Source organism: Tenrec ecaudatus, chromosome 16 (genome assembly GCF_050624435.1).
Source record: "Tenrec ecaudatus isolate mTenEca1 chromosome 16, mTenEca1.hap1, whole genome shotgun sequence".
NCBI lineage: Eukaryota > Metazoa > Chordata > Mammalia > Afrosoricida > Tenrecidae > Tenrec > Tenrec ecaudatus.
In genome coordinates, this window is record NC_134545.1 from 98,081,292 (window position 1) to 98,102,515 (window position 21,224).

Sequence of the window (21,224 nt, forward strand, 5' to 3'; positions counted from 1 at the left end):
ATGGAGTCCTAAACTCTCTGGGCGAGACCCCAAGCCTCAGTTTCCTCCTCTGTTTAATGGGTGTCATGTTTGCCTCTGTCTGGAATCCCGGGTCTCACACCTGGTGACACCTCTAAACGTGGCTTGTCCACACTGTTGGGTAATGGCTCACCTGCCCTGCTCCACACCCAGGGTCCAGTGCCACCAGTCGCAGAATGTTGGCTCCATCCTGAGGGCGTGTGCTGCTGCTGCCACGGCCAGCAGCTTCCCACGCAGCCAGCGTGACGGTGCCACCCTGGGGTTAGCCGGCCTCGCAGCTGTGGTGGCAGCATCTCTCCTCCCAGAGTTTCAACCCCCCTGGGCTCTGAAACATCCTAGAAACTGAAAGCCGGGCTGTCCTGGCTCCTGGGAGCATGTTTGGTTTGGGAGCCAGAGTGGCGGTGCCTGGAGGCTGGCTCTGCCCTTCGGCACACTGCTGCCTTTGCTGATCTTCGCAGGCTCCCCTGCAGAGGAGGCTCTATATGGGACCTGCCTCTTGGGGATGGGGTGACAGCACCTGGAGACAGTGTCCGGCAAGCCCTTTATGGGACCTTGTGGCCAATATTGGAGCTCTTTGTGTCCTTGATGCAGAAGGCCCACGGCCCTCTCTGCACAGCTCCTGTCACACATTAGCTTCCCTGGTGAAGGCCGGACTGCTGCTGGTGGTGCTGGTGGTGCTGGTGCTGCTGCTGCTGCTGGTGGTGGTGGTGGTGGTGAGGGGCTAGACATCAGTATTTTTAAGCCAAACGTCAGATGCCTCCAGCCCCAATAATAGCCACACTGGGCCCATAGTGGAGTTCTTGATCCATGTCCTGGCTGCAGAATGCAGACAGCCCCCCTCGGCCACTCCCCTGGCGGGGGAGCGCAAACAGGACGTTTGCAGGTTCATATGTTGTGGCTTCTCAGGGCGCAGGTCCCGCGGGGTGTCTTAGAGCGCCAAGGTCGGAATGGCTGTGGCTTCCTGAGTCAGACAGCAGCCGTGAGTAGGCATGCCACACAGGTGCACCTTGCCTCCCAAAGGGGATATGGTACTGCCTCTGATTACCGTGTGGCATAGGTTGACCTGTGTCTCCCCACCGCCCCTCCTGCATCCCCCAAATCTGCATTGTGACTACCTGTGGTTATAATCCCATGTGGGAACGAGTTGATTTTGCTATGGTCACAGGCAGTGTTAGCATAGGGTGTGTCTTAGATCAAACTCTATAAAAGAGGGGGTGAAGCAAGTTTATCACCAAGGAGCCCCAGGGAGTAGCTGACGAGAGACAGGACCTTCCCCCAGAGCTGGCAGGCCGAGCCACTCCAAGGCCTCACTCTAGAGCTCCCTGCCATCGAGCTGCTGCTGACGCATAGCAACCATGTAGGACAGGGTAGAACTGCCCCTGTAGTTTCCGAGACGGGAACTCTTTATGGGAGTAGAAAGCCCCATCTTTCTCCCGAGGAGCAGCTGGTGGATTCGAACTGCAGACATTATGGCTTACAGCCCAACTCATACCCACTGTGCCACCAGGGCTGCCCCGCTAGAGCCAGCACCTGGAATTCAGCTATCTAGACTCCTCAGTGGGCCCATGGGAGAAAGGCTGACAGCCTTGGAAACCAACCCATAGGGACAGGTGTCCTCCGCGCTAGAGGGTTGCTCTCAGTCAGGGTGGACCCCGCGGCAGAGGGAGAGGGGCTTCCTAACCTGTGAGAAACACGTGGCTGACTCCGGCAGCTTCCCACTGTGGTGGTCCTCAGGGAAGCATGAGAGAAGGGAGACAGAATGTGGGCTTGGCTTGGTGCTGAGCGCCTTACAGGGGTGGACTCAGGAGATCCTCACTCGACTGGAATAAGCTCAGCGATGACTGCTCGTTTTCAGACGAGGATACAGGTCAGAGAGGTCCCGCGATACGGCCTGCCTCTCTGACTCCAGGGTCAGGCATCTTACCTTGCTGCTGCCCAGCCTCTGAGGCTGTGGCACGCATTGACATGTCAGGCTTAATGAAGAAATGACCTCAAGGTTTAGGGACCCCCAGGCTGGACCTAGAGGCTTCTGAAACCTTCATCCTCACCCAGATCTGGGCCCCACACCAGCTCCTGACCCGTGGGAATACAGGCATTTGCTCCCAGTGTGAGCCGGTGTTATTGCCACATCCTGGGTGAGCTAAATACTTCAAACTGTGGATCCCACCAAGCCACCACTGTACGTGTGTATGAGTCCCCTGATGCTGCTCTCACAGCTACTCAAGGGGGGAGGTTCAAGGGGCAGAGACGTATCTTCTCAGCGTCAAGGAGGCTCAGCATGAGAATTCAGAGCATGGCTCTTGGAGAAGGGCCGCCCACCTTTGTCTCTTTTAGCTTCTACAAACACCCTGACCTAGAGTGACCCTGTAGAAATGTAGGACAGAGTGGAACTGCCCCGTGGGATTTCCCAAGCTGTCACCTTTATGGAACCAGACTGCCACCGCTTTCTTGTGCAGAGTGGATGGTGCGTTTGAACTCCCACCCTTTTGGTTCGCAGCAGAGTGCTTTAACCACTGTGACACCAGGGCTTGGGCTCCTTGACAGCTTCTAGTAGCCAGCAATCTTTAGAGTGCCTGAGCTTGTAGACTCATTAGATAGCAGCATCTGCACTCCCTTGTGCCTGTTTGTCCGATTATTTCTGCTCCTTCTGTAACTTGGAAGTGATTGCATTTAGGACCCATGCTACACTGTTACAGCTTCATGGACTGAGTGTATCACACTAGTAATCACATTATGGAGAGCGATTGGGTCTCGTTAGGTTATGTGCATGGATATAGACTTTTGCAGGGGACACAGTGCCATCCGTAACAGTGTCTTTTAGCTGACCTGTACCCGTCTATCTTTCGTGTCCCTGTCAGCTATCCCCCCTCTCTGCTACAGGTGGTGCGTTTTATAAGGGGGACCGAAGGGGAGGGAAAGGGCTGTAGGGCAGGCTGCCTCTCTGCTGACATGCTCGGCAGACCATGTGCATCTGTCCGCTAGGTCCTTGCGACTCTGAGCCCTGCCAGAATGGGGGCACGTGTGTTCCAGACGGTCTCAATGAGTACCACTGCGTCTGCCCGCTGGCCTTCGAAGGAGAGGCCAACTGTGGTGAGTCTGAATGGCTTCTGAGACTGACCATGGGGGAGTGGGTAGAGCACCCTCAGCCCCACCCTCATGCTCTCTCTCCTCCCACCGTTCTGGCTACTGGATAGAAACCAGCTGTTGAGTTTTGGAATGGCCTCATTTTTACAACGTGACCTTGCTGGAGTAGCGGGGTGTACATGGAGCTGCTAACCCCAGGATCAGCGGTTAGGATCAATCAGCTGCTCTGAGGAAGAAAGAAGAGACAGTCTGCTCCCATAAAGTCTGACTGGCTGAGAAACCCCAGAGAGCAGTTCTACTCTGCCCTATAGGGTTCCTATGGGCCGGGGGCTGCTCAACACCAATGGGTTTTGAGGTTCTTTCCAAATGCACCACTGATCTGACCTTGCCTGTGGTCTGACCTCTCAGCGCTCCAGGAGTTCATGATGCAGGATAGGACGGGGGCTGCTGGCCTGGTGCCTGAGCATCTCTGAACCAGCGGGAAACGCAGTTCTGGGACCCACTGTCCTGGGCAATATTTTCTCCTGTGGAAGTGAAATAAGAAAACCCAGACTTCTTTGACCACTGAGGTCTGCAAATGACGAGGTTTTTTACTCCATAGGGTGTCTGGTTGCTTTAAATAAGGGCGTGTGTGTAAAATACGTAGCACACTTCTTTGACACCTCACTTCACTCGCTCACTGCCACTGAGTCGAGTCCAGTGTGTAGCCCTCTCCAGGACAGAGTAGAACTGCCCCTGTGTATGGGAGTAGAAGCCTTATCTTTCTCCTGGGGCACAGCCGGTGGGTTCAAACTGCCGACCTTGCCGTGAGCGGCCCGATGTGTAACCCACTACATCACGACAGCTCCTGTTCTTGAACACACAGGGCTTATGAAAGCCTACCTTTCGGAGCTCCAAGGGGAAAAAAGACATTTCCACCCCTTTCTTCAAGGAGCCTGGCTATCCTAATAGGGGTAAGCACGTGTCTGCCAATGGCAAGGTTGGCGGTTCAAAGCCACCCAGTGGTTCTGGAGAAGCAAAATTTGGTGCTCTGCTCCTGTAAAGATGGTAGCCAGGCAGGCCCCGTGGGACAGTCGTGCTCCTGCACGTGGGTCACTGCGAGTCTACGTGGACACCACAGCACCGATCAACACTCGCAACTAGCTTACAACGCGCATCGCACAAAAATTCATCCCAGACAGAGTCTAAGTCTGAAGGCAGAGCAGCGGTGCTTCTGGAAAACATTGTAGGAGAATATCTGCATGATCTTAAGGGGGAGAATTTTCTTAAAAAGACAAGAAAAGCACTAACCACAAAGAAAAAAGTTTAAGATAGGAAATAAATGTAAAAAAGAAGGGGGGGTGGGATAAAGACCTCAAGGAGGTCAGAGGGAGACCTGTGGAGTCACCCACATTCCTGGCGCCTTCCTTTCTCTTGGGTGGGAGGTGGCCCTGCCCTGCGTGGGGCTGGGTGCCTCCGATGTGCCAAGGGCCACAGGTGACAGTGGCCGTCTCTGTGCCCGGCAGCCCCGAAGCTGAGCCTGGCATGCAGGATCGACATCCTCTTCTTGCTGGATGGCTCGGCGGGCACCACGCGGGCGGGCTTCCTGCGCGCCAAGGCCTTTGTGCGGCGCTTTGTGCAGGCGGCGCTGGACGAGGACTCGCGGGCCCGCGTGGGCGTGGCCCACTACAGCGGGGAGCTGCAGGTGGCCGTGCCGGTGGGCGAGTACCAGGACGTGCCGGCCCTGGTGCGGGACCTCGACGCCATCCCCTTCAGCGGGGGCCCCACGCGGACAGGCAGTGCCCTGCGGCAGGCGGCCGAGCGTGGCTTCGGGAGCGCCGCCAGGACGGGCCCGGACCGACCGCGCAGAGCCGTGGTCCTGCTCACCAGCGCGCCTGCCCAGGACGACGTGGCTGGCCTGGCGCACCTCGCCCAGGCGCGGGAGCTGCTGCTGCTGGGCGTGGGCAGCGAGGCGGTGCGCGCAGAGCTGGAGGCGATCACGGGCAGCCCCGAGCATGTGCTGACCCACGCCGGCCCGCAGGACCTCTTTCACCAGATGCCCGCGCTCCGGCAGAAGCTGTGCAGCCAGCAGCGACCAGGTGAGATTTGGAGTGGGGTGGCTGCTTGGCGGCAGCCGGGTCTGGGTGGGCTTAGGCCTCTCCTCCCAGGGTCACTTAAGCACTGGCCACGCGATAAGTGAGCCGTTCATAGATGTGTCGTGAGCCGGGGTGGATCAAAGCACTGCTGCAGGGTGCTTGGTGAAGAGTAAGATTAGCACATAGACATTTAGTACAGTCTGCACCCTGGTCATCTTAGTGGTTGCTATTGATTATTGATTGGGTCTTGTGAATCACGGGCCGTGAACCTGGGTGTATAAGTACATGCTCCACATGCTGATCCGGTTCGGTTCTTTAGACACGGAGGTAAGGCAGGAGTGGAATCGCCTGGTCTTGTGCTGATTCCAAGTGTCACTTTTTGAGGTAGCCCAGCTTCCATTGGGAAGCCATAGCACGGACGCTGTGGATCCTTCTGAGCACTCCCATTGGATAGCTTAGGCCCATGGCTGCAGCTAGCTGCGAGGGAGCCTGGGAAAGCTGGACATTCACAGGAAGAGCTAGCATTCCCAGAGAGGGGTGTTCTATGACTACAGGGAGATGTGGAGAGGATGGGTGCACCGGACAGACCTGGACTCTACTGCAGCCCCCACTCCACCCCTCACCCCCTGCCCACGGAGGTCCGCTCTGTTTGCTCACAGGCTGCCAGACCCAGTCGCTGGACCTGGTCTTCCTGCTGGATGCCTCAGCCTCTGTGGGGCCCGAGAACTTCGCTCAGATGCAGAGCTTCGTGAGAAGCTGTGTCCTGCACTTTGATGTGAACCCCGATGTGACACAGGTGGGCCTGGTGCTGTATGGCAGCCAGGTCCAGACGGCCTTCGGCCTGGACACTCATCCCAGCCGGGTTGCTGTGCTGAGGGCCATGAGTCAGACCCCCTACCTGGGTGGGACAGGCTCAGCTGGCGTGGCCTTGCTGTATATCCACGACACAGTGATGACCATCCAGAAGGGTGCCAGGCCCGGGGTCCCTAAGGCCGTGGTGGTGGTCACCGGTGGGCGGGGAGCAGAGGACGCGGCCGTCCCTGCCCAGAAGCTGAGGAACAATGGCGTCTCCGTGTTGGTGGTGGGTGTGGGGCCCGTCCTGAGGGAGGCCTTGAGGAGGCTGGCCGGGCCCCGGGACGCCCTGATCCACGTGGCAGCTTATGGGGACCTGAGACACCACCAGGATGCGCTCATCGGCTGGCTGTGTGGAGGTGAGTGGGGGATCCTCACCCCGGGAGGCCACCTCCATCCTCAGAAGGAGAGCAGTTGCTCATGCCCCTGGGGAACTTTCCACGGGCCCACAAGCCTCTGCGGTAGGCATCTCCATCTGCATGCAGTGCAGAAGGTACAGAGCATTTAGGCAACACTGCCTCCTCCCCAAACTTGAGAACTCACGTGCCCCTCTGAGCGCAGATTCCAGGGAGCTAGTAGCAGGTGGGGCGTGAATGTAGCCGGGCCCACTTGACTCCCAAGGCCGCCTTTGGCCAGAGGCCACCTCCACGCCTGTTAGGAAGCCCCGGATGACAGAACCAGTTGTGAGCTCTGCCGCCCACCGTGCATGCAGGACAGGGCTCCAAATGCATGCAGGGGGAGGAATGGAGGACAGAGTTGGGTCTTTGCAGCCCCGGCCTAGCGAGATGCAGCCCCAGCCAAGTTGTTGCTTATGGGCCCAGGTGTGCAGGCCAGTTACCCCAACAGCTGTGCGTCTGGTCTGGACTTGCACAGAGCCAGGGCTCTTGGGGGCTGGGCCGGGCCAGACCTGGTGAGCACATTCTCTGTTGCAGAAGCCAAGCGGCCAGTCAACCTCTGTAAGCCCAACCCGTGCATGAACGAGGGTACCTGCGTCCTGCAGAGCGGCAGCTACAGCTGCGCGTGCCGCGACGGCTGGGAGGGCCCCCACTGCGGGAACCGTAAGTGGGGTCCCTGCTGTACGTGTGTGTGTGAGCTGCAAGTGGAAGCTTGAGTCCTGCCAAGCTGCGGCAGGTTCTTGGGCAGTTCATGCAGTGGAAGGTGGGTGTATGGAGTGTCTGCTCTGCTCCGGGCCTGGCTCCAGGTGCTGGGGAGCAGCAATGCCGGTCAGAAGACCTGCCCTCTGGGACCTCACCTGGCAGGGAAGTCAGCTGTGAGGATTAGGTGGTGCCGGGGGCTCCTGAGAACCCAGGGGACCAGCAGGGCACAGGGACATGTGGGTGGGACTAGTTTGAGATAGGGTGGCTGGGAGGGAAGAGGGTGTGGGGTGAGCGGGTGGTGAGGTTGAACAGGAGTGGGGGGGCTGCAGGCAGGTGGGGGTGAGCCAGAGTACTGGAGGAGAGTATTGGAAATGGAGGGAAGAGCAGGTAGCCCAAGAGAGATAAGGCAAACGGTGATGTGGCCCAAGTCAGGCAGGCTCTACCGCACGGAGCCCAGCAAGGGTCCTGAAAGGGCCGCAGCATAGGAGTGGCAGGTCTGATTGGCCCTTCTTAGGGTTACCATGTGGGGAACACAGTCCAGAGTACCGGCCAGAAGGGAGTTGAAGCTTCCCCGGTGAGGGGGCCTGGGTGGGTTGTTGACACATGGCTGGGGTCAGCTTTGCAGACAGTGTGGAGGAGGGGAAGCAGCGTCAGCCCTGGATCTAAGGACCGGGCCTTGGCGCCTGGGGAAACCAAGTTACTGCCAGCAACCAGAGGATGACCCCAGGTGGAACCTTGGGGAGAGGCAAACTTGCTGAAGGCAGAGCTTAAGTCTGGTATCTGTGATGCAGGAGTTTCTCTAGGCCGGGGAGGGGTTAGGGGGTGAGATTTGGAAACCAACCCCCTCCCCAAAATTTTGTCACCAAGTCCATTCCATCTCTGATCGCGACCTATGGGTGACCCGGTCACGGACCTGGCTGAACTCTGACCGTCCTCCCCCGTCAAGAATCAACCACCAAACCCATTGCTGATTCCGACTCACAGTGACCTTTTAGGGCAGTGGAACCGCCCGCTAGGGTTTCCAAGGAGGTAAATCTTTACAGAAGTAGGCTGCCTCTTCTTTCTCCCACGGAGCAGCTAGGGGGCTCGAAGTGCCCACCTTGTGGTTAGCAGCCCAGCACTTAACCCACTGGGCCACCCGGGCAGGGACTGCTCACTGGCTGGGGAAAGCACTCAGCCTGGTGTCCTCCAAGTTTCCTTCTTCCCCAAGGGCTTCTACGAGGAGATGCTCCCAGGACCCGGGGCTCCCGCCAGGGCCCCATTGGAAGGCTGCAGCTGCACCCCGAGCGCTGAACCGCCACCAGTCCTCGAGGGACCTTTCCGTCCCGGGGCCTCTCCGTCCATTCCTGCTCCATCCAAGACCCTCGTGCCATGGCTCCTCCAGGAAGAAATGGCGCCCAATCACAGGCCGTGCTTCTTAGGGACAGCTGGGGACAGCCGGTGTCACCCACCAAGGACGCCTGTGAACCTCTCTCTGTATGTAAAATATTTATTTTCTGTACCTCGTTTGGGCTGCTTCCAGCTAAGGGCGGGGGCTGAAACCTACCTCCTGAGGAGAAACAAAAGCTCTGAGACTCTGCGAAAAGGAGACGGCCTCCTTGGGGCACGATTGTCTGCACACATGTTCTGGAGTGTTCTAGGGATAGTTGCGTACTGGGGTCACGGGGTGGGGCACTGGCATTTTATGAGATAAAGTGAGGGGAAAAAGACATTTCCTTTTAGTGGAAAAAGGGGCTTTTGACATTGGTGAGATTTTGACGCTCCTCTGCTGTGTGTAGGAGACTCCGTGAGGCCCCCGGCTGGACGGGCCAGTTAGTGTTTGACTGGGGGTGGGGGGGGGGAGGCAGGGGGAAAGGGCTTAGGGTGCAAATGGCCTGGGGTGAGGAGGGACGTGGAAAATCCATGGGGAATCCGACGGTCTCTTGCAGGCGGGTCTTTACTTAGGAAGAAGGGTTAACTGCAGAGCATTTGTAGAATGATTTCTGGTCTCTGGAGCCAGGTGGAGTTAGACTTCTTAAATGCCACAAACGAAAAATTGGACCAAGAAACCTCCTGGGGCTTTGCTTCCTTAGCTGCCCGGGCTTCTGGAGGATGTGCCGCGTAGCTTGGAGAATGCCTTCAGAGACTCTGTTGGGCTTTCACGGACATGGGTGCCCTCACATACATCAGAGAGGCCGATCCGGGACTGTGTCCTCCCAGGTCACCTCCGCAGGATTGAGGGCTGGTTTCTTCCCTTCCCACCTGGTGGTGGTGGTTTGGCTTCTCAGCGGAAGCCTTGCACGGGGCTCTGACGTAGTCAGGGGCTTTATCATATCTTCTACTGTATGTACAGTCTTATCAACAAAAGCTCAGAATGACGGCAATTGAAATGCCACTTCGCTTGGAGACCCTCCAGGGTCGCCTCTGCATGAAAGATGCTTGGAGCAGTACTGCCTGGGGTTGCAGGAGGGGCTGGGGGCGCCGGTCTAGCGGCCCAGGTGCTGAGTCCCTGTAAACAGCTGCGTGCAAGGGATCTTTTTAGTCCTTAGTTAGGACCCTGTATTTTGCAGACAGATGGGGAGCCCTGGTGGGGTAGAGCTTACTGGTTGGGCTGTTCGCTGTGAGTAGAGCAGTGTGAAGCCGCCAGGTGCTTCACGGGAGAAATTTTAGTCTCAGAAACCCCCGTGGGCGGTTCTTCCCTGCAGGGCATGAGTCAGAATTGACTGGATGGCGGCGAGTTTGGTTTGGTGGATGCCGTCAGATCCAGGATCCTGTAGCCAGCGGTGCTGCAGGAACACGGGACTTCCTGAGCTCTAAATACACGGCCTCTGGTATTGGCACGGTGTAGGGGCTCAGAGGATTGTGCACCGTGTGCTAGGTGGCTGCCCCATTGGAACTGCTTGGACTTGAAAATATCGTGGGTCTCGAGGCTGAATTGTCTTTCTAAAAGACTGGTCAGGCTCCAGTCGCATGCTCATCACAGCGGAGGGCGGGGCGTATTGACGCTACTGCTTAAACACACCTGTTACCTTGAGTGGTGTCAGGTGTGGGCATGCATATTGCCCGGCTTTAAAAGGAGCATTTAGAAAGCAAGGGAGTTTTGTCTGTCCCTTCCAAAGTCTCTGTGCCTTTCTCCTTCCCAGCTTGTGCTGGGGGTGGGTTTGAGGACCTCCCGGAGGTGGTTTCTGAAAGCATGGTGATAGCAGGGGGGCCATCTGCTGCTTGATGCTGTTTTCTGTGGATGGTTTCACAGGGGGCCACCCCTTCAGAGAGGTTGTTGAAAAATGAAACTCTTGATGTCCCGTTATCTTGTCTTCCATGACCATGATTTCTGCGTGTTGAACCACCTGGGCAAACCTTAAGTAACTCATTTTGATAGAGTGCATTGTTGCGTAGACTTTTTTTTTTTTAATCTCTGTCCAAAAATAACATCTGGCTCCTGTTTATCGGCTTTATAAAAATGGAAGTCCCATAAGTCTCTAAACTGCTGTATTCATAGTGTTACTGTACCTGAATATCATGTGTTTACAAGCCATGTCTTTTTGCTGCCGCTATTTAAATACTGCCATCGCCTTTTTATTGCATCCGGTGAAGCCCGTTTTGGGGTTTGTCAAAGTAAATGCTTCCACGTATGTAAATGAGGTCTCCAGCTCACATGAGCACTGACTTTCAATGGCTCATGCATGTTTACTCCCAGAAGGTGTTGTCTATGAATTCCCTAAAGCTAACCCAAGGCCAGAGGTTCAAACCCGACCAGCTGCTCTCCGGGAGAAAGTCAGGGCTTTCTTTCTCTGCCTGTAAAGAGTTAATCCAGGAAGCCCACACGGGCACTTCTGCCCTGTCCGATAGGATCGCTCCAAGTTGGCCGTGAGCTTGGTTTTCTTGTGTCTGTCAAGATCCATGAAAAAACAAGAAAATCCAAATGACAAGTGAAATTTTATTTATAAAAATCTGACGAAAGAAATGTCCTGGGATTAGAAAGACAGCGATACTCCAAATGACCTTACGTTCTCAGAGAACTTTCCCAGACGCGAGGCAGAGACGACAGATGAAATGTTTCAACTCGTGTTAAAAACATAACCGTGCCATCTGAGGTGGGGGAGAAGCAGCCCAGCGTGAGCATCCTCACCAAGCACATCAAGGATTGAGTGTGACATTAAGTTACCTCTTCCCTTCCGATGGCCGGGCCACCAGGCACGAATCTGTAAACACGGGGTACTTGCTTTCTATGACAATATAAAAAGGTAAATTTCCAGACAAGGTTTTCACTCTAAGTTACAAAATTTTTCACTTTTCTATATAATACAGCATCACTTAATATCTAAAAGTAGTCAATTGAGGCCTGTCCTAGGATCCCCACCCCCCCAAAAAAAAGTTATTGACTGAGTTGGGACAGGGATCTCCAAGGTCTCTTCTGCTACCGTTTTTCAAGAAGCCTGTTGCAGATGGTCCCCGCCGGGCCTGCAGAGTGGAGGACTGTCCATCCTTCAACACGGCTACATTGGGGGTGAGATGATGGCTCGGCGGAGGTCTGGGTGTTCTCGGTCAATAGAGCCACCTGCCATGTGGATATGAGGTCCCCCGCTGCCTTCTCTTCCACCAGGCCTGCAGAAGCGTGTCGCTCTTGCTGGGGACTAAGTCATCGTTCTTGCGTTAGTGCCCCTGGTGCTGAGAAGGGGCCGGGTCTCCTTGGCCAAAGCTCTCCACACGTACATAGCACCCTGGTGTCATGTTCTTCCGAGCAGAGGCCCCGTTCAGGGAGGTGCTGCTCTAACGAAGCCTTTCAGGAAGCAGGACTGTCACCGAGATCAGGGTGGGTGCAATAGTCCAGAGATGAAGCTTGTCTCCTAGCTGGCTCCTTTCTTCTCCCACTCCTAGCGTTCCATAAAAATACCCACGGCCCCACAAAGAGAAAGAAAGTTACTCCTGTGTGTGTGCATGGGTTACAAAGGCTGCTACATTCTTATGTATATATATATAGGTACAGGTCGCTTAACATCCATGGCACGTGCTGTGAAATGGGGTGTTTTGTGGTTTGGGTGTTTTTGTGTAAACTGGCCCAGGGTCCTCTGTGCAACGCTTGGCCAGGTCCCACCCAGCTGTCACCGCCCTCTCAGGTAGGCCAGCTTACCTGTGAGAACCTGCCTGGAGAGGGTACGGTGTGGGCTGAGGATACCTGAGCCAGGGCACATACCTTTCCATCAGCGCCCTACAGGACCACACCAAGGAATAAAAAAAAAACAGGTTCTAGGCTTTGCCAAGTCGAGGGGGGACCGGGTTTAGGAGTTTGGGCCTAGGTCTCCGTCGCTGCAGACGAGGTGAGGGTCTGGAGTCCTAGTATTCAGACACCTGGGTGCCTGGCCCACAGACGTGTATGTGGTTGGATGTTAAGCGATGCATACCTGTACATATCACACGTTTTAAGCATAGAAGCATCTAGAAACAGATGGCAAATACATTTCGATTCCTTTGCCAAGCCCACTTGACCCTGTGCAGAGCACCCATCAGGAGATTCTGAGGCCATGGCACAGTGTGCTGTAAGCAACTAGTGATGCCTGCCACGCAGTTCCACACAGAATTTGAGTTAATCAGTGTGGGTGCCTCCACACACCGCCAGCAGGATGGAAAGAAGACACGGAGCTTGCCAAAAACAAAGGCAGCTCCAGGCACGTTCTCGTGAGGGAGTAATGACACTCTCCACATAGCCTGCGGGGCCCATTATAGGACGGCTCTTGGCTCAGCTCTTAGCTGGCAGGGCAGCCTTTGGCAAACCACGTCAATGTCTGAATTTGTTTCTGGAGATACCGGGGCGGAGTCCTTTAGAATCGCTGACTTTCCCATTAGAAAGCTAAATGCCACGACCTGTCCCTGGAGCCAGGTGACCAAAGGGGCGTGGCGGGGGGGGGGTAGGATTGAGAAGGTCACTTGAACCAGGTGGTAAGGTAGGGCTGCTGATTGCCCCTATGGCACTCTCCCCCAGCCCCCGCAACCTTGGTGAGGCCTGGAGTGGGTGCTTACCTTGGCTTTCTGGAGGACCGTGCCTTTGCCAGCAGCCATGACAGAGAGAGGCCTGTTCTTGAGCGTGGTGGCTGCATTGACGGGGGTACAGTCGGGGACGGGGATCAGGGTGGCAGCTTTGGGCTATAGTCACAGGAGAGGAGGGGCTGAGTTTGAGTTGGGGCGGGGGATTCGCGCCCTCTCCCCGCTGTGTGGCCCCACACTCACTCGGGGGCTCCCGCTGTCCAGGTGCGTGGTGTCCACGGCGGTGCCCAGGGTCACAGGCCCCGCCTCGGCCTTCTTGAGGTTGTCCTTCACCTCCACCATGGTGAGCTCCACGTCCACACGCCTGCGCTCCTCCAGCCGGCACTCCTCGTCGATGCCCCTCAGCTGCTGCTCCAGGCTGGCCAGGGCGCCCTTGTCTGGGGAGGGGGCGGGGAGGCTCAGGCAGGAAGGGGGCAGCCCCCAGCCCTGGGCTGTGTGCTCTCGTGCTCTGCAGAGGCTGCAGGAGGACAGTCTGCCTTCACACCTGCTCATCACGGCAAAACCAGAGCAGACCCAAATGTCTGTACAAACAAGGGTGTCCAGGAGAGGGACAGGTGAGAAGGCAGCAAGTCCTTCCGGCACCTGTGGGCAGGGACCCGCCATCCTGGAGCGGGTCAAGCAACTTGGTGGCCCCGTGACATGGAAAGACAAAACATGGTTCCTCGTCAGCGGTCAGATCTTAGAGATGCTGAAAGAGGGGGCTCACTTGTCAAGAGACGACACTACAGTGGAAATCCTCTCGCTTAGGAGGGGGCTTCTAGGTCGGGAAGAAAGGGCTGGGGACCCCAAACTCCTTTCTTACAAGCACCCACCGAGCGGGGGCTCTGAGCCGAGAAGAGCTTCTGATGCGATTCATCAGCCTCCCCGGCGGCCACGCCCTCATGCCCACTGTGCATCCCAGACCACCCAACCTGGAAAACCAGCCCCCTCTTCCCCCGCCATCCAGTCGACTGACTTGGAGATCCCCTACAATAGAAATGGGCCAAAGGGGTTTTCAAGGCTGTAAGTCTTTGTGGAAGTGGACCGGCTGGTAGATTCGAACTCCTGACCCACTGTGCCACCGGGGTTCCTCCGCTCACCACTCGGGGGCAGAGACACGAGGTGAGTGGTTGCCTAGGGCTAGGAGAATCACCCATGGAATTTCTTCCTGGGCTGACAAACTGATTCTAAAGTCCAGGGCAGTGATGGGTGTTGAACTCTGAGCCACTTAACAGCAACGGAATGTGTTGTAGACTTCAGGTGGGTCAATCGAAGGGCAGGTGAGTCAGAGCCTAGTAACGTTAATGTAAGAACACGGTCCGGACCGCCCCCCCTTCCTCTTTAGGCATGATGCACTTAAGATTTTAACTCTGCAATTGACATTATTACCCGAGTAGGAAACGTTACTCGAATGCTGGGAAAGGTGTTCTAGAGAGAGATGCAGGAGGAGGAGGATCTAGGGAGGAATCCAGAAGGATTGAGATCGCTATACAAGCTTCGAAATCAGTAAAGACTGGCAATGAATGTGGACTAGGCCAGAGAGAGGACCCAGGACTCCACTCAGCTGACCCAGGAGCTGATGGGTCAATGAAAGGACCCTTGGTGGCACAGAGGTTCTCAGATGGGCTGCTCATCACAAGGTCAGCAGTTCGAACCCACCGGGCTCTCTGCATGAGAAAGAGGAGGCTTTCTACTCTCACAAAGAGTTACAGTATCAGAAACCCACAGGGGAAGTTCTACTCGGTCCTGTTGGGTCTCTGTGAGTTGGAACTGATAAATATGTTTTAACTTAAGGCAAATGTATGTTTTGGTTTTTTTTTAAAACATTTAAAAAAGGAAGATCCTCATCCTGCTGCTGTCCCATCGGGTCAAGGTCGTCGCCGTACAAGATGACTCGGGGCTGAGCCTCAGGTGGGGCGGCTGCTCACCTGTACACTTGGACAGCGTCTCTTTCAGTTCCCTTCTCTCTCTCCGCAGCTGAGCCAGGTGGCCCCGGATTTCCTCCTTCCTCTTCTCCAGCCTCTCCTTTTCCTCCGTGTACCGCCTCACCTCCGCCTCCGTCCTGGTCTTGCCCAGTTTGATTTCTGTAGATGCAGGGAGGGAGAGAGGATCACCAGGTCAGCTGGGGGCACCTGTCAAGGGCGCTGTCCTCCCCATTTCCTGTCTCCGCGCCTGCCTTTCGGGTGGACGAGAAACTGCAAGTACTGCTCCCGGCCCGAGAGGGAAGCTGGGCCCCACCTTTGCTGGGCGGCCTTGGGCAAGTGTCCCTTGGCCTTTACAGAGGATAGGCACCTGCACTGGCCCCCCGCAGCCTGTCCTTCCCTGGGGGGCTGGCTCCGGCAGGGGGCATGGCCACCGTGTCAGGGAAGGAGATCTGCTGCTGCTCCGTCTGGATCTTGACGGTGGTGACTCTCGGGCAGGGCTCCTCAGGCTCGGGGCTCTCCTGCTGCCTCTGCATCATAGGGACAGAGGGACACTCAGCTGGCCGGCCAGGGGGCTGGAAGGGGGCCCAGCCTGAATCTGGGGAACAGTCTGTACCTGCTCCTCAGGTGGCTCTGCAGCCATCTCTGGGGGCTCGTCTGGGACTGGCCCCGGGTCCTCAGGAAGGGCCTTGGCCAGGTTGTCCAGGCAGGGCATGGCCTGGACTTGGCCGCCAGCGGGGCTGTGGAGGAATGACTTGATGGGCGTGAGGTCCAGGTAGACTCGGTCAGACTCACTGGTACCTGGATCATCCACTCCCGTGGAGCTGCCCTCCTCGGGGGTGTTCACCTGTGGGCAGGTGGAGGGGGGCATGAGTGTGAGACGGGCCTTCCCTTGGCTCTCAGGACTGCAGAGGGGCCACTCCTGCTGGGCTGGAGTTAGATAGGAGACTCGGGCTTTCTAGACCCTGTCAAGAGCAGCACCGCCCTATGAAGTGCGGCTCTAGGAACAAGGTAAACCCCGGACTGCAGCAGAGGGCCCTTTCAGTGACAGAGGCTGACAGGTCAAGGACAGATTGGCTGCAGTCTAACGACGTCACCAGTGCCATCTTGCCGCCCACCCCCCACCCCCAAAGCAGTGCTAGCTACACAAATCCCCAAGCTAGGCAGGAGTGGGCCTGCACGGAGGGGACGGAAGCTCAGCACCCACCCAGCTTAGGGACCGTGAGGGTGACTGGGGTGGAGGCAGGTTGGAGGACAGGGCCCTTACCGCTGCCGTCTGCTTGGAAGAGACCACGTCATCATAGAGCTCCTCCTGTTGGCCCGGCTGGGGCAGCCCGTCGATGTACGCGTTGGGCTCCGAGAACTTCCTCTGCAGCAGGCTGGGGGACCCAGCACGCGGCGTCAGGAGAGGCCGGCCAGGAACCCGACCCTCCCTCCAGCTTCAAGCCAGTTCATTTACTGAGGGAACTGCCCCACTTCATAGACCTCTGGGGGCCTGGTTTCTCTTCCAGAAAATAAAAACTCTGGCCCCATCTCTTAGGTAGCCTCCTCTGCCCAACTCTCCTCCCTCCACCGCCACCACCCCCTCTCGGCTCTCAGTGGCTGGGCCCCATGCCCCACTCTTCCAGCTCCCCTTTGGTGGCTTGGCCAGTTTCCATCTCCCTCGCCAGGAGCAAGCACTGCCTCCTGGGAGAGCAAGCATGCCTGCCACCCACTCTGGGGGTGTGCTGGAACAGAGTGAGGGGCCGATGGGAAAGTGGAGACCAGTGAGAGGGAGGAGGGAGTCAGCTGGGCACCCCTGGCCTTGGAGACATGGACTGTGACCGAGGGAGCCTGCAGAAGGCAGGTCTGGGCCCCCACACTCACAACAGAGAGTTTTTGGCAGCGGTCACGATGCAGGAGACCCGGTCAGCATCCACATAGTCATAGGTGAAGTCTTCGGGGTCAGTCTTGGAGCCGGACTCGGAGAGCAGAAGGCCCAGCCAGTGGCCCATTTCCTCGGAAGACTTGGCCTGTGGCGGAGCCGAGTGGGATGGGGCAGCTGAGAGGGCCCAGTTTCTCCCACTCTCACCTCACCCCCCCTCCACTCGCTCCATTCCTACTTCCCACCACCAGGGGCATCTTGACCCCGTGTCTCAAAACAGCTCACTGCCATGCCGATTCACAGAGACCCTATAGGACAGGAGGAGGGGCCGTGTGCGTAAATCTTAACGGGAGTAGAAAGCCTCATCTTTCTCCGGTAGAGCGGCTGACCTTTGTGAACTGTGGCCCCTGTGCTTAACTCCCACTGAGCCACGGAGACGCCTGTTTCTAGAGAACTGCCTGGCCTGGGTCCCTGCTCAGAACCGAAATTCAAATGAACTTTAGTTTTTGATGTTTTCAGAACTGCATGATGGCTTCCATATCAGACCAGGTGATCCAGCTCTGAGGTCCAGAATGAAGTCTCCCTCTCTCCCACCCCTCCCAAAAAGGAATGACTGAAGCCAAACAAGTGCAGCAGGAACTTCTAAAAGACCAGCCTTGTCTGGGAGAGAAGGCTGGGCTGTATCGAGAGAAAACCCAGCTCAGTGCCCAGTGGTGACGAACTTGACTGTACCTGAACACGGCTGCCTCTGGCACCCCTCCTTCTAACCACCACACGTCTGGGTAGGGCAACCTGCATGGCTTCCTAGCTGGGCCTGGGGATCCCTTTGCTGCCTCCCATCTGTCCAGCCGGAGGAAGCTTCTCAAGATGGGAACCAGAGCCTGCTGCCTCCCCTGGGGTGTGCTGCTGCCAGCACGTAGGACAGAGTGCAAACAGCGCCCTCTCCACAGGGTGCGGGCTTCCACGCAGCTTCACTGCACCCTCCACGCTCTCCCACCGCCGCCGCATCCCTGTTCAGGACGTGGTTGGGAAATTGGTGAACATCTCACCCTCGCACTAGAACATAAGTTCTTGTAGAGGGCCGGGGTGGATCTGTCTCGTTCGGCGCAGCATCATGTATTTAAGTCACCGGTGAAGATGGACACAAGTTTGCCCAGGGTGTGAAGCCATGGTGAGGCCACTCTCTCCACCACCAGAGGGCGGCCCTGGCACATCATGTGGATGCAGACCTCTGGCCAACGTAAACTGCTATGGGAACGTGTGTGTCTGTCTCTCTCTCTCTTTCTCTCATGAATTGAGCTTCGATCCGCAAAGGCCAGCAGTTTGAAACCACCAAGCCACTTCGTGGGAGAAAGACAAGCCTCTCTACTCCAGTTCTACCTTCTACCCTGTCCTATAGGCTTGCTATGGGTTGGCATCTATTCGGTGGCAGTGAGTTTTAAGTTTGGAACTCACTCGAGGCTCCAGCCCATCCCAGGGCCGTTTGCCATGCAAGGCGGCCGTAAATATCACGTCATCTAAGCTCTAAAAGACTCCCAGTAGCCCGAGTCTTATCTGCAGGGCATGGAGGCCCCTTTCTGGTGTGGTACAAGCCAAGCAAGGTCCTCAGACCCACCAGCACCCCTCCAGCCCCAGGAGCATAAAGAGCTTATCACCTGTCACCAAGAGCAGGGCCACCCCAGGGGGCCTGCAAACCCTCAGGGCCGGATCGGATAAAATCTGCTGCAGGATGCTGTGACCCTTCCTGGACTGCTGTCCCCGGCCTTTTGGGGACAGCCGTGAACCTCCACCCCCACGGTCCCAACGGCCCACCGTACCTCCAGCTTGACCAGCTCCTCCCCATTGTGGAGGATGCGGAAAGAATAGAGGTGGTCCGGGCTGGGGTCTGGGACCACCTCGCAGCCCAGCAGGCAGATGGGCTGCTGGGCGGCCTTGCTCCTGTTCCGGTCTTGGTAGAAGTGCAGGTGGCTGTCCTTGATGGTGCACCAGCGTGGTCTCCGCTGCCTGTTGACCAGGACGTTCAGGTAACCTGGGGCAGGGCAGGGGGCAGGCAGCTGCAGGAGGGCTCAGCAGCCCAGGATGTTCAGGCTGGCACCCCGGGGGTGGGGGGGCTGGCTTGAGGGCAAGGTGGTCCAGAGAAGTAGGGGGTGTTCTAATTAGAGAGGGTTCAGAGGGTGTATGGGGCAGGGATCCCCAACTCTAGGCCTCATGCTCCCGACTCGGCAGCTCAACCCCACCCCAGGCTCCTTACTGTGGATCCCCCCCAGCCCCACCCCCCAAGACTCTTTCCTCCCTACGTCGCCTGCTGTCCCAGCCTCTGCTGCTCAGGCACCTCCCTGTCCTGCTTCTTTCAGGACACTTAGTTCCTGTCCCCGTGTGTGTACACACCCCCACCCCCAGTGAGGAGACGGGCTTCTTTCTCCACGGTACGTCTTCTGCCTGATCCCCTCCAGGGCCCAGGTCTGTGTCCTGAGCCCCTTCCGAGGGCCCTCTCCCTGCATGCAGGGCAGCGTCACCCATATCATGTCACGCTGCAAGGTAGGAGGAGAGTCGGTGCTTCCGGAACCCCCCTGGGCGGGCAGAGTCGGGCCAGAGACACCTCCAATCTGCTGCCTTCTCACCTGACCAAGGGACTCGGAAGGAGCAGACATGGGCTAAATGGGCTTCATGAGCAGGGAGGGGAGACCTGAGGTCGGACTGGAATGGCTTCTAGGCCATCAGGAGTGGCAGCTCTGAGACCCAGGACCTGGGCGCAGCCACTAACCCCAGGACATTTTCTGGCAAAGGCCTTCTAACCTAGCCTCAGTTTCCTCAAGTGTAACAGGAGGGCAGCGGAGATGACCTCTAGGTACAGACTCCACATGCCAGCACCCAAGTAAACCCTGGAAACCTGCCACGTGACCTTGGTGTGGGCCCCCATCTCAGAACCTCAGTGCCTCCCTCCCCATGTACCATCCCAGCCTGCCCATCAAACCACCCTTCCCCCCAAGCCTCTTCCCACAGAGCAGGAAAGGGGCCTCTGTGCTGAGTTTATAGCCATCAGGACGGCACATGGTGTACACAGGGCATAAAGGCATTGCCCCCATCCTGACTTCCCGAGCTGTGCCCTCTATCTGCCTGGTCCTCCTCCCCCTGGTGGCTGGCACTGCCAGCCAGCCCCCAGCAGTGCTGCTCAGAGGCACAGCTATTTCAAAGGCCCGTAAGACACCAGTCTGCTAGCCTCCACTTCCCCCAAGCCCAGGCGTGGCAGGAGAGCCTAATGAGGCATGCAGCCACGCATTGTGAGCAGACACTAAGTCCAGGGGTGCCTGGAGAGGCTTAAAGCAAGACCGAGCCCCTCATGGCCTGACCTCATCAGCCTGCGGCACTTACTGGACATCTCCAGGGCCCGTGCAGTAGGCTCCAGTGAGGTGGACTTCTTCCTGCCCAGGCTCATCAGGTTGCTCAGTCTGAGGCCAGCAGAGTATTTCTTCTTGACTGTCGGGAGGAGGGGAAGACCAGTCAGGATTCCACAGACCCACCAGGCCTCACTGGAAGACTTGTTCCCATTGCACCTGCCTTGACATTCAGGCACACACCCCATGTCTGTCCCCACCCCCCGGCTTCTACAAGCCACCCTATAGGGACACGCACGAGAGACAGCACCCTCTCTGGACCATGCAAACACCAGCTCATCTTTACCCAGTCCCCAAGGGGGCTGGCAAACGAGATGCAGTAAATGAAGGTCCTTATTCCTAGAATTTGGTGACATGTCTGCTCAGTGTGGCCACTTCATGTCCAGCTCTGTGCCAGGATGGACCACATGGTTCACACACTCGGCTGCTAACCCAAAGGTTGGGGTGGTGGAGGATTATGCCCGCCCAGAAGTGCCTCGGAGGAGAGGCGTGGGGAGAGGAGACACCGGGCAATGCAGAGCCCGTGTGGGGCACCGCGAGACTCCACAGGTGAGGAGGTGGTTTTAACAAGCCACGGATACATTGAAGGCCATGTTCGCAGCGGGGGGCTAGAACTTGCTCCTGTCCACCCAGAACACCAGCTGTGCACAGAGGGATGTGCCGCCCCTATCCCCGATGGCTAGGCGAATGCAGCAGTGTGGTTACCATCTTTGGTCTCTGGGACCTCAGTGTGTCCGTCTGTGGCGCCTCCGCACTCAGAGGGTGACAGGTACTTCTCGGCGACCTCCAGCTGTGGAGGAAGGACAGCGAGGTGGCCTCAGGCTGGGGGACAGTCCCTTCCCCCCAGTGTTGTGTGCGAGATCTGTTGGTTGTGAGCCTCCTGGGAAGTGCAAAGTCCAGGTCCCGGTGGGGACGCT

General features: G+C 57.2%; 2 protein-coding genes across 2 annotated transcripts in view; one reads left to right on the plus strand and one right to left on the minus strand.

Moving 5' to 3' along the window:
• VWA2 (von Willebrand factor A domain containing 2) overlaps positions 1-8,419 on the plus strand; it is a 37,085-nt gene extending 28,666 nt beyond the window's left edge. Inside the window, exons 9-13 of the mRNA XM_075533468.1 lie at positions 3,001-3,108; positions 4,608-5,180; positions 5,837-6,388; positions 6,962-7,087; positions 8,337-8,419. Coding sequence (XP_075389583.1) covers positions 3,001-3,108; positions 4,608-5,180; positions 5,837-6,388; positions 6,962-7,087; positions 8,337-8,419 — 1,442 coding nt within the window. The remainder of the gene's footprint in view (positions 1-3,000; positions 3,109-4,607; positions 5,181-5,836; positions 6,389-6,961; positions 7,088-8,336) is intronic.
• Positions 8,420-10,660: 2,241 nt separating this feature from the next.
• AFAP1L2 (actin filament associated protein 1 like 2) overlaps positions 10,661-21,224 on the minus strand; it is a 106,581-nt gene continuing 96,017 nt past the window's right edge. Inside the window, exons 9-19 of the mRNA XM_075533400.1 lie at positions 21,013-21,097; positions 20,285-20,389; positions 18,730-18,941; positions 16,915-17,060; positions 16,316-16,427; positions 15,665-15,895; positions 15,419-15,578; positions 15,055-15,210; positions 13,331-13,524; positions 13,124-13,246; positions 10,661-11,979 (exon numbers count right to left, since the gene is read on the minus strand). Of these exons, the coding sequence (XP_075389515.1) occupies positions 11,953-11,979; positions 13,124-13,246; positions 13,331-13,524; positions 15,055-15,210; positions 15,419-15,578; positions 15,665-15,895; positions 16,316-16,427; positions 16,915-17,060; positions 18,730-18,941; positions 20,285-20,389; positions 21,013-21,097 (1,551 nt within the window). The 3' untranslated portion in view covers positions 10,661-11,952. The remainder of the gene's footprint in view (positions 11,980-13,123; positions 13,247-13,330; positions 13,525-15,054; positions 15,211-15,418; positions 15,579-15,664; positions 15,896-16,315; positions 16,428-16,914; positions 17,061-18,729; positions 18,942-20,284; positions 20,390-21,012; positions 21,098-21,224) is intronic.